General features: G+C 40.7%; 1 protein-coding gene across 3 annotated transcripts in view; it reads right to left on the bottom strand.

The window, feature by feature from the left end:
* The window catches only part of MYO16 (myosin XVI), a 247,065-nt gene that overhangs the window by 98,013 nt on the left and 132,504 nt on the right, over nt 1-16,548 (bottom strand). For all 3 annotated transcript variants that reach the window (XM_029047892.1, XM_029047891.1, XM_007668660.3), the window contains 5 exons: nt 16,242-16,353; nt 14,069-14,186; nt 13,305-13,376; nt 12,026-12,167; nt 2,362-2,434 (listed from right to left, as the gene is read on the bottom strand). In XM_029047892.1, the coding sequence (XP_028903725.1) occupies nt 2,362-2,434; nt 12,026-12,167; nt 13,305-13,376; nt 14,069-14,186; nt 16,242-16,353 (517 nt within the window). The remainder of the gene's footprint in view (nt 1-2,361; nt 2,435-12,025; nt 12,168-13,304; nt 13,377-14,068; nt 14,187-16,241; nt 16,354-16,548) is intronic.

Here is a 16,548-nt window from a genome sequence, read left to right as displayed (position 1 = left end):
AGAAATACCTGTTCTCTCTCTTCCTTAGACTGTGATCCCCATATGAAGCAGGGACTGTGTCTGCTTGTATTATATCTACCCTAGTGTTTGGGACTTTGCTTACCACAAATTAAATGCAAATAAAAGGCACAATTATTATGCATTGTTGGAAGAATATTCCCTAATTCTCTAACAGTTTCTATCCAAAACTTGTAATGAAAACACACATTTCAGAAGAACTGATTGAATAAAAAACATTTTTTAAAACTTGCAAAACTAGATGTTGCATACTATAGTGAGAAAGGAGTATCTTGAATAGCATTTCCAGTTAAAGACACTTGAGATGTAGTTAGTGAAGAAGAGAAGATGGAAGATGAATTCAAGGACTAAGGGAATGTTTTGATAAACAGTACTTGATGAATAAATATGTTCCTGCTATCCACTTCACAAGCACCCCAGAAGAAACGACTATCAAAAAAAGCAGAAATTACTGCAGAAAACTGTTAAAATTTATGGCTTGGAAAGGAAGAGACTAATAAGGAGGAAATTCCCTTGGATTACATTGATAATTTTTCAATTTTTTAAATTTTTCTTGAGAAACAAATCTCCCAATTTCCAATTCTGATCCTGTCAAATAATGAACATCAGATTAAAATGGTTTATAAATGGAAATAGTGGAGAACCTCTCTTTAACACTACCATCTCAGTGATCTAGAAATAAGGAGAGCTGATTAATAAAACCACATTTTCAGAGTATCAAAAGCAAATTTAGGGAGTTGTGAAATCCAACCTAGTATTTGGCTAATGCTCAAAGAAAGTGATGTGGTTCTTCTAAATAAATACCAGATGCTATTGTTTTCCACAACAAAGCAACTGTGTTGAGAAAAATATTATTCATAAAAGGACTTCCTTTTCTCTTTATAATTTACATACAATCAGGATAGCTGCCCAAGAACTGGTATCCCACCTTGAATCAAAATGAATTAATTTTTTGGATTTTAAAATGGTCCTTCATTAAAAAAAAGTCTCTGACTACAAATGAAAACGGTTGCTTAAAATGTTTAAAGAATCATCAGCATTAACCGATTTGGATAAAGATTGCACCACCATTGCCCTATTCTGGCAACTACTCAAATAAATCAACCAGTTGTATTTATTAAGCATTTATTCTGCGGAAAAGTGCTTAATAAATACAGTTGGTATTTATTACAGTACAGTATTTAGTATTATTCTACTAAATCCTAGACTAGTATTTAGAACTAAGGAGAACACTTGAGAGAGCACAATAGAAATAGCAGAAATGATCCCTCCCTCCAAGAAGCTTACAGCCTAGGCAGGGAGACAAATGGGAGAAAGTAAGAGAGTACTATGCAACAAATTGACCCACTTCTCAGAGATCAGTAAATTGGAGTTTTGCTGACATCTGGTAACTTCTGTTAGAAAATTGCCTGGCTCATCTCGGCTACCCTAAAATCTCCCAGGACTGGAGAGAGGGACTATTGTTAAATAGACAATGCTCAATCCATCAAGGGCATTTATTGAGCACTGTTTGCTGAATGCTTGGGAGAGTACAACAGCATAGGAAGACACCATCCCTGCCCTCAAGGAACTTACCACTGAGAAGGGGAGAATGTTCTTCAGACAAATCAATTAATGGTATTTATTGAGCACTCTGTGCAGAGCACTGTACTAAGTGCTTCAGAGAGTATAATAAAAGCATCAGCGGATGCATTCTATGCCCTTACAGTCTAGAGCTGTAATGTGGCCTTGATGTGAATATCAAACAATCATTGGTTTAGACCTACAGCTAGATTTAAGAATAATCAGGATTTCAATCATCAATTAATGGCATTTACTGTGCACTTAATAAGTGCAGAGCACTGTCCTATGGACTTGAAAGAGTACAATACAACATAATTTGTGATTAATGCGGTATTAACTGATTTCTCCACAAAGCCAAGAATCTCACATTGCAATGTCAGTTGGAGGTGAATACCATTAAAGTAGCAGTTGCATAATGTAGTATTTTATTCTCTTTTTATACGCAAGAATTCTGAATGCTTTTGATCTTTGTGCCTAATGTGACTACCCCCTCATAGACCTTGCTGCATGCAGTATCAATTTCATAAGCACAAACCCTTTCTTAAGATCTTTCAGAGCAGATAGAGCTATTCAAAATTTCTAAACCAGTGCTCACTTGATTGGTTCAAAACAATGAATCACTCAGCAAAATAAGGATTCCAATCCTAAATCGCCTTGGCAGAAAGTGCAAAATCATCTTTCAAACGTCTTTGTCTCAAATGATTACAGGGACTTGATTACTTGAGTATAAATGGTGAAAAGTTACTTGGAATTCATCGGTAGTCCAAACAAGTTACTCACTTGTTCAAATGTATTCTTCTGAAATTCTTCAAAGCCAAAGATGTCCAAAATTCCGATCTCCAGTGTTTGTTCACTGAAACAATAAAATGGAATTGATAGGCATTACTTTCTAGTCCTCTCCCACTCTCTCTCACATCACGTTGAAAATCACTTAAGATATATTTTCCTTTTCTCTATAATTCCTACTCACCTAGTGGAAAGAGCACGGGTCTGGGAATCGGAAGGACGCAGGTTCTAATCCCAGCTCTGCCACTTGTCTGCTGTGTGCCCTTGGGCAAGTCACTTAACATTTTTGTGCCTCAACTACCTCACCTGAAAACTGGGGATTAAATCCTCCTCCCTCTGTCTTAGACCGTGAGCCCCATGTGGGCCAGGGACTGGGTCCAATCTGATTCTCTTGTATCCAACTTGATTAACTTGTATCTACCCCAGTGCTTAGTATAGTGCCTGGCACATAGTAAATGCATAATAAGTATCAAAAAAAAGAGAGAAACAATATGAAGAAATAGAGGAGCTGGAAAGAAATATGATAGAGAAGTCAGCTTACTCTCCTGCCCTGCTAGGCTGATTGAAAGCATTCTACACAAACACTACCTTCCTTACCCTTTCCACTAAACCCATGCCCAAGAAAGGAAATGGGATGAAGCAAACATTAAGTTCTTTGACTACAACCAGCCTGGGAGGAGGGAAATGACTTGATTCTACAGTTGAATGATTTTTTATAATACATGACTTAGGTGTTTCTATTTTCTCTATATCGTAGAGTACAATACAACAGGGTTGGTAGATGAACGCCCTGCTCACAGGGAGCTTACAACCTAGAGACATATATGTGACATGCCGCATTTCTGTGTTTCAAGAACTCAATGAACCCTATGCTGTGTTATCCCTCGGATTTTTTCTCTCTGCACCTCTCTCTCTCTCTCTCAGTACATCTACATGTTCACATCAATCTTCTTAGTCGAAGATTCGCTTCTTTGTGTACAGGTGTTTCCAAAAAGAGTAAAGCACGGTTCTTCTACCATGCCTATTTACATGCCGATCTTTGATGCCAAGCTGCAACTGCCACTTGAAATCCCATCACTGTTACTAACATGATCGCCTAGGTTCCTCATCCAAATCCTCTGCTAGACAATGGCAATCTTACCAGGTCCATGCCTGGATAACCCCCAACCCTAAGGGGGTCTCCCCGAGACTAGACCACCACCAATCCCTTTGAAGAGAAGTCGCATTTATTTAAAACTGTTTTATGTCTTTGTGTGTTTTTAACCGAACTAGTCGATAGCAGACGAAACTATATAAGGATGCAGAATATAAACATTTAAATGCAAGTCACACCAGCAATTACGAGAAAGATCCCACTTTGAGGATGGTGGGTAGGGAAAAAGCTGGGTCAGGAGAAAAAATTAACTCTAAATGTAAAGAATTTCAAGATTAGCTTTACTTCGACTGAAGGAGATATAATTTATTCATTTTCCTCCATCTAGTTCATCATTTATGATTGAATGATCTATGTGCCGTGTGACTGCAGCTGCAGTTTTGGCAGGCTGGTCCGAGAAGCCTTTAGCCTGTGAGTGCCCAAACGGTGTAACTGTCAGCATTCCTGTCAGGACTTTTATTGATAGACTCCCATCATGCAGGGATTTTACTTAACATCCAATTTCTGGCAAGGAATTTCAGAGTTTTAGTCATTTAGATTTCCAACCTATAGGCGAAAATTAACTTTATTAATGAGATAGTCTGACTCTGTCAGAATTCTCCTTTTATGATCCTCCAGAGATTATCTGAGATTTGATGAGAGTTTCTGGTTGGCTGGGGATTATTGAGAATACAAGGAGGATTTTTCTACCAGTGTCCTAAGTGTCCACACCATATGTCCAGGAGGAAATTCCCCAGCAAAGACAGATTCTGTCTGGCCAAAGGTCATTCTGGTCAGTTGTGGGAAGCAAGACGGGACAAGGTGGGACTTAAAGTAGTTTTAGAGGTGAGGTGGGTGTAGCTTGGATCTAAGGGTTGAACCTTTAAAGAATGCGATATTCATCACCTTCAGGCCCAAAGCACTTTTGTACATTTCTACCATTTATTTTAATATCAGTCTCTCCCTCTGCACTATAAGTTCGTAGGGGCAGGGAACGTGAATACCAAGTTTGTTGTATTGTACTCTCCCATTCGCTTAGAACAATGCTGTGCACATAGTAAGTGCTCAATAAATATGATTCTCATTCTTTCACACTTTATTCTCTCTCTTGAGAAATAGCAATGCCTGGTGGAAAGAGTGTAGTCCAGAAGTCACTTGTGCACTTGTTTCTGTACCCTTTAAAGAACTTGATATTCACCTCACCTTCAGGTCCACAACACTTACATACATATCAATCATTTATTTTAATGTCCGTTTCCCCCTCTAGCTCTGTAAGCTCTTTTTTGAGCAGGGAACATGGTTACCAACTCTAATATGCAGCACTCTCCCAATCGTTTAGGACAGTGATCTGTACACAGTAAGCACTCAATAGACAACACTGAATGATGGAGGCCTAGTTTCTAATCCCAGCTCTGCTACTTACCCTCTGTGTGAGATCGTAGACAAGTCACAATTTCTCAGTGCCTCATTTCCTCAATCAATTCATCAATCAATTGTATTTATTAAGTTCTAACTGTGCATACAGCACACTTAACCTTGGGAGAGTACAACAGAACAAACTTGGTAGAGACAAGTGCAAGTTGGATTCCCAAATTTCCTCATCTGTACAATGGAGATAAGATAGCTATTCTCCCTTCCCTTTAGACTTTCCATGGGGAGACAAGAATGCCTCCAGGCTGCTTATACTGCATCTACCCCAGTGCTTAGTACAGTGCTTAGCAACACAATTATCATCACTATTCTCTCTCTCTCTCTCTGTAGATATATATGCATCAAAAAGTGGTCTCCTAATCCCCAAACAAATCCAGCAAAATGTCAGCCTCTGAAAAAACAAAGGAACTCTCCAAGAGGATTGCAGGAGGTTTGTTACAACAGGAAACTCGGCCAGCCGAAATCCTTGACATAAACAATGAACAGGCATTTCTCTGTAATACTGCCTACCTGGCAGATGTCAAGCCAGGGGACATGATCAAGCAAAATCTCCAAGATTGGTTTGATGCAAATGACTAAGATAAAGAGTCTACTTGTATCCAAAAAAAAAATTACTGGCAGCTTGGATTAGTGGAAAAAGCACAGAACTGGGAGTCAGAAGACTGGAGGATCTAATTTTGTTTTTTGACACTGGCTTCCCAGATGACCTTGGGCAAGTCACTTAATCCCTCTGTGTGTTAGGTTTCTCATCTGTAACTAACTTCTTTCCCTTCCTCCTAGATTGTGAATCCCATGGGAAACACAAACTGTCTGATCTACTTATCTTATCTACCACAGTGCTTCAGTCAATCCTCAGGTGGTCTCAGGCAAGTCACTTCACTGCTCTGTGCCTCAGTTACCTCATCTGTAAAATGGGGATTGAGACTGTGAGCCCCCCATGGGACAGAGACTATTTGCTTATATCCACCCCAGCGCTTAGTATGGTGTACAGTTAAGAACACTTTACAAAAGCCACACATTATTATTAAATACTGAAATTACTATTATTAGGCCCCTAGCACCTTCCCAACTGCCGTATTGATCCACTACCCACAGTGCACCTGGCTTATTTTTCTTGACTACAAGCCCTAAGTGGGGCAGAGACTGGATCAGATCTGATCTGATCACCCTGGACTGTGGTACAGTGCTTGGCACATAGTAAGTGCTTAACAAAAGCCATAATCAACTAAGAAAATGATCATCCCATCTATCTGTATGAAAAGGCAACCTCTTTCTGAACCTTTTGGGGGATATTTAGTGTTCTATAATCCACGCTCTCATCCAGGCTTCCCTGAAGTAAAATCGCAAATGGGATCAGAAGGCAGTGAACGAACTCTCGACAATGCTCACAATAACCATCTATTTTTTAATAATCCATAAGTCCTATATATTCAGCAGGGAGAAGGTGCTAACAAAGATACTGACTGATTAAAAAAAAAACACTACAAGAGTAATCTCCCTACAACAAACTTTGCGTAGACTGAGTGTTGAGCAAAAGTAAAGCCAAGGTAATAAAAAAAAGGCAAATTTCCAAGGATCGCATTGACTGCAGTCTGACCAACTGCTTCAATTCCTTGACACCTAGTCACACAAGATCAATCTCCTGGGCTCTGCTTCAAAACAAACATCAATGGAAGCTACCAACTTGTGAGTAATAAAGTGCCTCTTGCACCACTCATGAAATAATTTTTGACCACTTATGTGCAGAGCACTGTACTGAGCACTTGGGAGAGTACAATAGAACATAGTTGGTAGACAAGTTCCCTGCCCACAATGAGCTTACAGTCTAGAGTGGGCAACAGACATTTATATAAATGAATAATTTACCATCTGCAAAAGTCCTCACGGTTGCAGTTATTTTGCTTACTAGAAGATCTGCGGACTCTCTAATTAAAAAAAAAAATCATGAAATTCACTGAATAAAGAAGTCCAATTTTGTTGAAGATAAATAATAACTTTCTCATTACATTCTCATTAGCGTTGCTTCAGCCTATTGATCGTGATGTCATTGTTCCCCACTGGGTTTGCTGGACCTGGTGACTTTACTATCTGCTCTACCCTTGATAGTTAAATCCTCCGACAAGGCGCGCGCGCGCACACACACACACACAAATGTCCTCCTGATTCCAAGACAGTGCTACTACTACTACTAACTGTGGTATGTGTTAAATGCTTACTATGTCCCAGGCAGTGTATTAAGCACTGGGGAAGATACAAGTTAATCAGGTCAGACACAGTCCCTATCCCATGTGGGGCTAGTCTTTATTCCCATTTTACTGATGAGGAAACTGAGGTCCAGAGAAGTGAAGTGACTTGCCCAAGGTCACAAAGCAGATAAAATGGTGGCACCTGGACTAGAACCCAGGTCCTTTTGACTCCCAGGCTCATGCCCTATCCACTTGGTGACTCTGCGTCTCTGCTCCTGCTGGTGAAATTCTACCTACGTATTTGGGCATGAATGGAAAGCAGAAGTATAACCTTAATGTTATTCCACACCCTGGGTTTGAATTTGTCAATATGTGTACGGATTTATATGCCCTTCCTTTTCCAAATGGCACTACTGATGGTGTGCGTGAGTGTGGTTAACAGGACCAATGTGTGACGGTCACACCCCTTACTACAATATTTGCACTTCAGAATAAATATTGGAGAAGCAGGGTGACCTAGTGGAAAGAGCACAGTAACTTGGAGTTGAAAGACCTGGGTTTTCACCTCGGCTCCACCATTTCCCAGCTGTGTGCACTTGAATAAGTCCATTAACTTCTGGATGTCTTGGTTTCCTCCTCTGTAAAAGGGGAATTAAATTCTTATTCTCCCTACCCTTTAAACAGCCAGCCCCATGTAGGCTGGGAACTGGTTTTTTGTTGTTATTGTTTGTTTTTAATGGTATTGGTTAAGTGCTTACTATGTCCAGGCACTGTACTAGGTGCTGGGGTAGATATAAAATAATTGGATTGGACACAGTCCCACAGTAGGCTCACGGTCTTAATCCCCATTTTATGGATGAGGTAACTGAGGCTCAGAGAAGTGAAGTGACATACCCAAGGCCTTACAGAAGACAAGTGGCAGAGCCGGGATTAGAACCCAGGTCCTTTAGACTCCCAGGCCCATGATCTACTCACTAGGCCACTCTGCTTCTCGATCTGATTTTTTTGAATCTACCCCAATGCTCAATACAGTGTGTGACCTTGGGCAAATCACTTAAATTCTCTAAGCCTCAATTTCCTAATCCATAAAATGAGGATTCAATACCTCCTCTCCCTCCTATTTGGACTGTGAACCCCACGTAACCTGCTTATCTTTATCTATGCCTCGCTTAGTATAGTGCTTGGCAAGTAGTAAACTCTTAAATTCTGCAATTGTACTATTTTTATGTCAACTCTTTAAATCTTTCTAAATACAGAGCAGCCCAAGATAAGGCCCAATCCTTTCAAACAATCAATCAATCAACAGTACTTATTATGCACTTACTGCATGCAGAACATTGTAGTAAACACTAGGGAGAATACAATGCCGCAGAGTTGGCAGACACATCACTGCAAAATGAAACGTTAAATCTGGAAGCTTTCTACTCACAAAGCAAATTTCTGTCAGTTTTAAGGTAGCCAAGTTAGTCTTCAGTATTTAAACTACCACTCACTGCTTCAGTGACAATAAGCTCTTAAAACATGGGGCTGCTTTATCTTGGGTCATCCAAAATAATCGAGATTGAACCCTATTTAGCAATCCTACCCCCCTTTTAATTTCCCAATGGAATTCCAAAGGTCTAATTACAATGCTACCATCGGCACTATCCATTTCTGACCAAAAGACTTACAGTTGAAACCACACTATAGGTTATCTGGGCAGTAATTTAGGATTGTAAAGGAATTTTGAGAAAAAGGAAGCACCATATAAATGCTAAGTAGTGGTATTATCGTCTTTCATGCACTGCGGATCTTTGTATTACTGCTACCATCTTGCTGCTGTTTGTAAATGAGAGTAAATAGCCATTATTAACCAATAAAATAAAAAGTAAAGTCTCTAAATTAGGCAGAGTTGGGTGCAGTCTGGGATCAATAAATTATGCAAATGGAGAACTGCTCTTTAGAAATGAGAGAAGTCTTGCCTATTTCAATTACCATACCTGTCAACTTGGATTTGGGCCAGCTGACATTACTACTGCTAGTTAATTAGAGATGATGTTTTCACTCCAACAGTAAGAAACCAAAGATACGGGCTTCCTTTAATCAATCAGTCAGCTGCATTTATTGAGCACTTACTATGTACAGAACACTATACTAAGTGCTTGGGAGAGTACAGTACAACAAAATTAGCAGTCATGTTTCCTGCCCATAACAAGTTTACAGTCTGGACGGGGAGACAGACATTAGAAGGAGTCATAGCAGTAGTTTTACTAGTAGTAGCATTTATTAAGTGGCCACTTAAGAATAATTGCATTTGTTTAGCACTTATTATGTGTTAAGCACCACACTGAGCACTGGGGTTGATAGGAAGAAATTGGGCCCAATCCCTCTCCCAAATGGGGATCACAGTTGAAGGGGGAGGGAGAAAGTATTTTCTCCTCATTTTACAGATGAGTTAACTGAGGCAGAAAAGACGAATGACGTGTCCAAGGTCATACAGCAGGTAAGTGGTGGTGAAGAAGTATTAGAACCTAGATCCCTGGCCCAAGCTCTTTCCACTAGGCCATACCGCTTCTTGGTGCACTGTACTAGGTGCTTGGGAAGTACAGAAGCACAAGGTGACACATTCCCCCTTCCAGGAAGTCTCCACTCTCATTTGATCAAAGGATTCCAGAGGGAGAGGAGGTTAGCCATTTGGAAGCAAAGATTGGGACAAAGACAGGGATTTGGAGACTTGGGGCCTCCCCCAGGATAAAGTAAAAACTGCTCAGCTCATCTCCTGGGACATGATCGAGAATCTGATGTGAAAGCCAGTTCCTCTGACTATCCTGTCCTTTGATGAGAATAGGAGGCGTCGAGTGGTTAGGCAGTGAAAGGAATACTTCTGCTGCCCACCTTACTCAATGAAGACAGATTCTTTGAGAGCGTTGTGACAGTTTGGAAGAAGGTTACAGTCGATTCATCAATGGTATTTACTGAGCACTTACTGTGCATAGAGAGAGCACTGTAGTAAGTGCATGGAAGAGCACAGTGCAACAGAACTGGTAGACACGTTCCCTGTCTGGGTTAACAGGGTGGGATTCAGTGAAGGTATTCCAAAAAGGAGGTCCCTAAACCCATGCTTTGCACACAGTAAACGCTCAGTAAATATGATTAAATGTGGGAATGGGTCATTTTCTGATCTGATTGTATTTGATTTATCCCAGCACTTAACGAAGGGCTTGGGACATTGTAAATGCTTAACAAAGATAATAAGTGTTTGGACCACAGTAGGCCCTTACAATAACCATGGTTATTATTAATGGTTATTATTAATAGCTATTAATGGCCTTCTCTTTTATTATCTTGGCATATGAGATTGGAGTTTCTACCTTATCATATATATTGTTGATTACCTTCCAAAGCGCTCAGCATAATTTGGTGCTCAATAGATAGCGCTGAAAGAATGGTTTAGCAAGAATTAGTGCTCATGAAAAAGGTCAAACTAAGAGAATTCTACTTCTACAATGAATTCTTAAGAGTGCAACTCAAAGAATCAGCATAACTTGGAGTAGAGGGCTAGGCCAACATTTATTTCATCCAAATAGGTTCTTCATCCATCTATTTAGTATTCAGTAAAAAACAATCAGTGTCTGTGCAACATCTTCCATATCATCACAGCTAAAACACTTTAAATGGAGTGCAGGACAGTTTGAGAGTGTTTTGACTGTTATTTAATAGCACTTGCTGGAACTGTGAAATATAAAAATATATTTTAATATAGTCTATACTCTTGGGTATTTCCTAGATTTCAACCCCAAAATGCCAATTTTGAAGACGTTCCTTCTCTCCTTACTTTATCAAGGCTGCCGAAATGTACATAAAAGTGTCACTACGAATGCAAGGCACAAGTAACTACTGTTCTAAAACAAGTAATTTTCCATTCAAATGTAAAATCTGTAACAATCCTGATACAATAATTGAGCCAGTAAAGCAATATTGTCCCAAACTGAAGTAGCTCTACTTAAAACTTCATCTCCTCAAAATCTCAATATTAAATATGCTGCTGACACTCTAAGTTATGTATCCATATTGACAGTTCATATCAGATGGACACTTGCATATTTAATTAACATTTCTTTGTATATGACTTCTGCTGAGAATTCTATATTTTAGAACCATTCCACAGAAATCTACTAGTTGGCATTTTTGTTTTTCAAGAAACACAAGACAGCAATTTCCAAGAGTTCAGAGATGACCAAATATGGAAAACAGAAATTCTCCAAAGGCTCCATTCAAAGACGACCAAAGTTTAAACATGTATTTGGACCGAGGCTTCTGAATAAATTTCATTTTCAATGGCCTCTGCAAAGGTCATAATTAGTGAGAAGAATATTAATTAAGTTCTGCATTGACTAAATGCCATCGAGACCTATAATTTTTACATCATCAAATGACCCTGCAAAGCTACTACTTAAAGATGATTAAGCCCACGGACCACTGTGAATACTATAGAGACCCTCTGTCAAACAGCCATGAATTATGGGAAGAAAACAAAAGATGACCTATTACCAATCTAATGCCAGCCGGGGCTGAAAGAGAATCATAGCCCTCGCCTGAAACTTGAGTACTCTAGTAGTTCTTGATTTAAACAAGTCTATCCAGACTCATGAAATTTTGATACTGATTGGTATGCAAATGGCCCTATGTCTCTCAGCCCAGAGAAAATGCATTTGCATATCCGCCCCATAGGTATGCTGCCATTTCCGCCAGCAAGGGGTGGAAACCTTCGGTGCCTGATCAATAAGACCCCCTTAAATAAAACCAACGCGTGACGATGAAATGCTTCGGGGATGGCAACGCTGCAGTCGGAAGCATTTTTCTTAAGAGGAGTTTGTAATGCATTATTAATTGAAATGCCAAGAGAATCAAGTTGCTCTAGAGTTCCTACCTGCTCTGCTCGTCTGAACTGTGGAGGTAATAGTTCATGGTGTTCACCAGAAAGCTAAACAAGCGACTGTACAGTGTCTTGGTCAAAAGATCTCGGTAAAATTCAGCCATCTCTATGGTGTAACGCCTCATGATTGTATCTCCTGGAAATGAAGAGCAGGCATTCATATGATCGTTTTATTTTGAAATCACAGGAAACCATACCACCTCCCATATGCCACCCTCCCTGTGAGCGGGGAACGTGTCTTCCGAGTCTGTTACTGTACTCTCTCAAGCGCTTAGCACCGTGCTCTACACACAGAAAGCGCTCAATAAACACAATTGCTAGATTGACCCCAAACATTCTGAATGTATTTTCTTAAAGATGATCCCCTAAATTGTAAGCTCCTAGAGGGCAGGGACCATGCCTCTTTATTGTATTCTTTCAAGTGCTTAGTTCAGTGCTCTGCCTATGGCAAACACTCAATAAATACCACATAGTGATTGATAATGAGGATGAGTTCTGTGGCAATTTGGGCATATGTAATCCACACTGAGAATCATGACCGTCAAGGTGGCAGAACCCAGTTTTGGAATCATCAATATGATCTCTCTATAATCAACTGACAAACGGATTTCAATTCCCTTCTTGCAGATAATGAAAAACGTTCTTTCAGACACTCTTTGAATACATTTATCCAAAAATGGGCAATAGTCCGAGCCTCATCATGTGAGTAAAAGGCCTAGTTGTGAACAACTGCCTTCTGAATGCGTAGATCAAAGGTGCCTGTCAGAACTACAGGGAAACAGCATGGGCCTGGGAATCAGAGGGCCTGGATTCTAATCTGATCTGCCACTTGCCTGCTGTGTAACCTGGGGCAAGACATTGAACATCTCTGTACCTCAGTTTCCTCCTCTGAAAAATGAGGACTTAATACTTGTTCCTTCTTCTACTTACTCTGCAAGCACCATGTGGGACAGGGACTGTATCCAACCTGATTTGTTTGTATCTACCCTAAGCACTCAGAATAGTGCCTGACACATAGTAACCACATAACAAACACTATCATTATTATGCATGTACCATGCTAACCACCCGTGATACAATCAATTCCACAATGCCAGTCCTGAAATTTTATTTATAATTGGAGATTTCATTAAATAGATCCCAGCAGTCTTTTGACAATGTGCTACACGAATAGGTAATCTAACAAAAATAGGTATGCTAACAAAAGCACTACGGTAACAGAAGTCTACAGGCCCCTAAAGCCCACAGGATTGAGTGAGAAAATAAACGGTACCTTTGAAATACTGGATATCAGTGGTTAGGGCCGACATCAATTCATCCGGTGATACCTGCAGCAATTCGGCTACTAAAACGGGAACAGTCATTTGGGTAGATGATTTAGTAGAGCTCAGATTCTGCGTTAACATAAATAGACATTGCATTTTGACCAAGAGGTGGAATTTGAAGGTCTATTACAGACGACCCAACCGTCATCCACATGATCAAAATTAATGACGAGGCACACGTCGGATGATGATAATCTGGATCTCATTGAGTTCACAGAGATCTGTAGAGTTCTTGCCTCTGGTATCCTACCGATTAAATCAGAGTACTCCCTGAAGGAACCTATATCTCTTTAGTATTTGAAGGCACATTGCTTTTTGGCATTCATCATCAGTCACTTGAAGAGATTTTTCAAGTGACCAAATGGGTCCTTTCAAAGCAAAGGAAGGATTTTGGCAAGGTTTTTTTGTGTTTTTTTAAGGTAAGACGTTTTATTCAGCACAAACTGCTTCGCTATTGAAATGCCACCAAATATATACATAAAACAAGCTGGCAAGCAAGCTGAAGTCAGGTATTTCTTTTGATAAATTGGCACCATCAACCCGGGCCCCAATCCGTTGGGAAAAGCTGTGGGATATTTGGAGGGAACTCTCTAAAGCCTCACGGAGTGGTTTGGAGTCCCAATTCTGGAACATGTCTCCATCTACTGGTCAGCCGGCAAGAACCACAGCGCAATGGAGAGGAATCAATGTCAGAGGGTCCTAAGCCACTGACCTTGTTCCAGCAGCTGGAGGTCAGACACATATGCTGTGTCAGCGTCCGTCAGGGCGGTAAACCGAATGTCTCCAATGTGCAGAATCGCTGAGAGAATCACAAACAGGTTCTCCACGTCCTGCACGGTGTAGAAATGATTAGAGAGGATGAGCGGCTTCGGATGAGAGGAGGAGGCCTCCCGAACGGAAACAAGAGACGAGATAATCGCACAACGGTGACCGTGGTCACCCTGGAGCTCTCCCCTAGGCGACTCTAAAAGTGGCAGTTGATAACTGTAGGGTACGTAGTATTTTGAAGCAGCATGGCCCAGTGGATAGGGAATAGGCCTGGGAATAGTCAGAAGGACCTGGGTTCTAATCCCTGCTCCACCACTGGCTAGCTGTGTACCCGTGTGCCAGTCGCTTCACTTTGCTGTGACTCAGTTCCCTCATCTGTAAAATGGGGATTAAGACTTTGAGCCCCATGTGGGACAGGGACTGTGTCCAACCTGACTAAAATATGTCTACCCCAGTGCTTAGTAAAGTGCCTGGTCTATAGTGAGAACTTAAGAAATACCATTTAAAAAAATGCACTTTTAAGATCCACCTTTAACAAATGCTAGTGAGAAAGCAGTAGTTGGATAAGGGAGTCATTTTTGACAACTGTGATAGTAAAGACAGTAATAATGATCCCAGTTTATCGTGCCTGGAAGCAGCATGGCCTAGTGGGAAGAGCAAGGGCCTGGGAGTCAATCTGTGCCAATCCTGTCTGTTTTCCTCCACGAACATTTCTAAGATCCTTCCCTTCCTCTCCAACCTAAGGGCTACCATAATGGTCTAGGCACGCCTCAAAATGCAGTTAAAGAACTGGCATCTTTACATCTCTGCCACCTCCTTTCTTTCCTCTCCCTGGTCCATACTTCACTCTGGTACTTGGATCAGCATAGGTCTTCTCAAAAACCTCTACTGATTGCCCATTCTATCCCACATCAAGCTAATTTAAAAAAAATCCTGACCCTTGACTTTGGGCACTGAACTGACTCTGTCCCACCTCACCCCGGCTCACGCTCTTCCTTTCTCACAAACTAACCTACTCACTGTAACTCATTTTCTTCTCTCCCAACCCTGACCTCTTTCTCACACTCCTCTCCCTCCCTCTTCCAAACCAACAAACCACAGCTGCCACTATTGTCAAAGCCCTTCTGAAATCACATGCTCTGCAGTACACCTCCCCAATTAATCTCTAATCTCCCAAGGTTATAGTTCCAAACTGTGTCTTCAGCACTTCTCTACCACCAATAGTGTGCTGACAATCTCCTACAGCACTTGCATACATAGCTTACACTCCCAATTATTTAAGCACTTACTCATGCAACTATCCCTTTTCCCTCTGTCTCAAAATTCTTTCAACATTTGTCTCTCCAGATTGATTGTAAAGTCCTAGAGGGAAGAGATCTTGCCTATTTGCTCGATTATACTCTCCCAAGTATATTGTAGTCTCACAAATGCTTAGTACAGTGATCTGCCCATAGTAAGCGCTTAATACATACTACCGATAATAATGATGATAATGATGATGATGGCATTTGTTAAGCACTTACTATGTGCCAAGCACTGTTCTAAGCACTGGGGAGATACCAGGAAATCAGGTTGTCCCACGTGGGGCACACATTCTTAACCATTTTACAGATGAGGAAACTGGGGCACATAGAAGTTAAGTGACTTGCCCAAAGTCATACAGTGCTGGAGTCGGGATTAGAACCCACAACCTCTGACTCCCAAGCCCATGTTCTTTCCACTAAGCCACACCGCTTCTCTTGATGAAGCACTCAGTACAGTGGTCTGAACATAGTAAGTGCTTTAATACCATCAATGATTGATGCAGTGCTAAGTACAGTGCTCTGCACACAGTAGAGGCTCAACAAATATCACTGATTAATTGATTTCCTAGTCTTTATTATTCATATTTTGAAAGAAAACCAACTGATACTCTTGCAGGGAAGTACAGCCTCCTAAGATTCTTGAGAGTCTCATTTCATAGGATTGGATTGTTTCTTGCTATCTACTCCTTTGATGCTCCAATTTCTCAACAAATACCAGCCCAGATTTATTCTTGTTTCTCAAAGGCCATTTCCGATAACCTCAATTCAACTGAGTGGAGGACTAGGTTTTTCAATACAACTTGCGTAACTCACCAAATCACTGAATCCAACTGCAGTCAGAGCTAGTTTTAGGGAAGATAATTTATCTCTGTTTAAGGTATTCACGATTAATGACGGGTCCTCCAGTATGTTCTGGTTCAGATACCTGTGAGGGTGAAAAAACAAAAAAACACACCAGTGTAACATTATGACTTGGCATGTGATTAAGCTTCTGCGGTTAGAAGCAGGTTCAGCCATCTTTGCGTAAATGGTGAAAAAAGTCACCTGAACATAATGTACTTTGGTGTTTACAACACACGATGTCTCTTTGCCCTTAGGGGAAAGGGCAAGGATCCCGCCA

The sequence above is a fragment of the Ornithorhynchus anatinus genome, chromosome 20 (assembly GCF_004115215.2).
Source record: "Ornithorhynchus anatinus isolate Pmale09 chromosome 20, mOrnAna1.pri.v4, whole genome shotgun sequence".
Lineage (NCBI taxonomy): Eukaryota > Metazoa > Chordata > Mammalia > Monotremata > Ornithorhynchidae > Ornithorhynchus > Ornithorhynchus anatinus.
The sequence above is the reverse complement of the archived record's forward strand: the minus strand, read 5'-3'. Positions and strand labels throughout refer to the sequence as shown.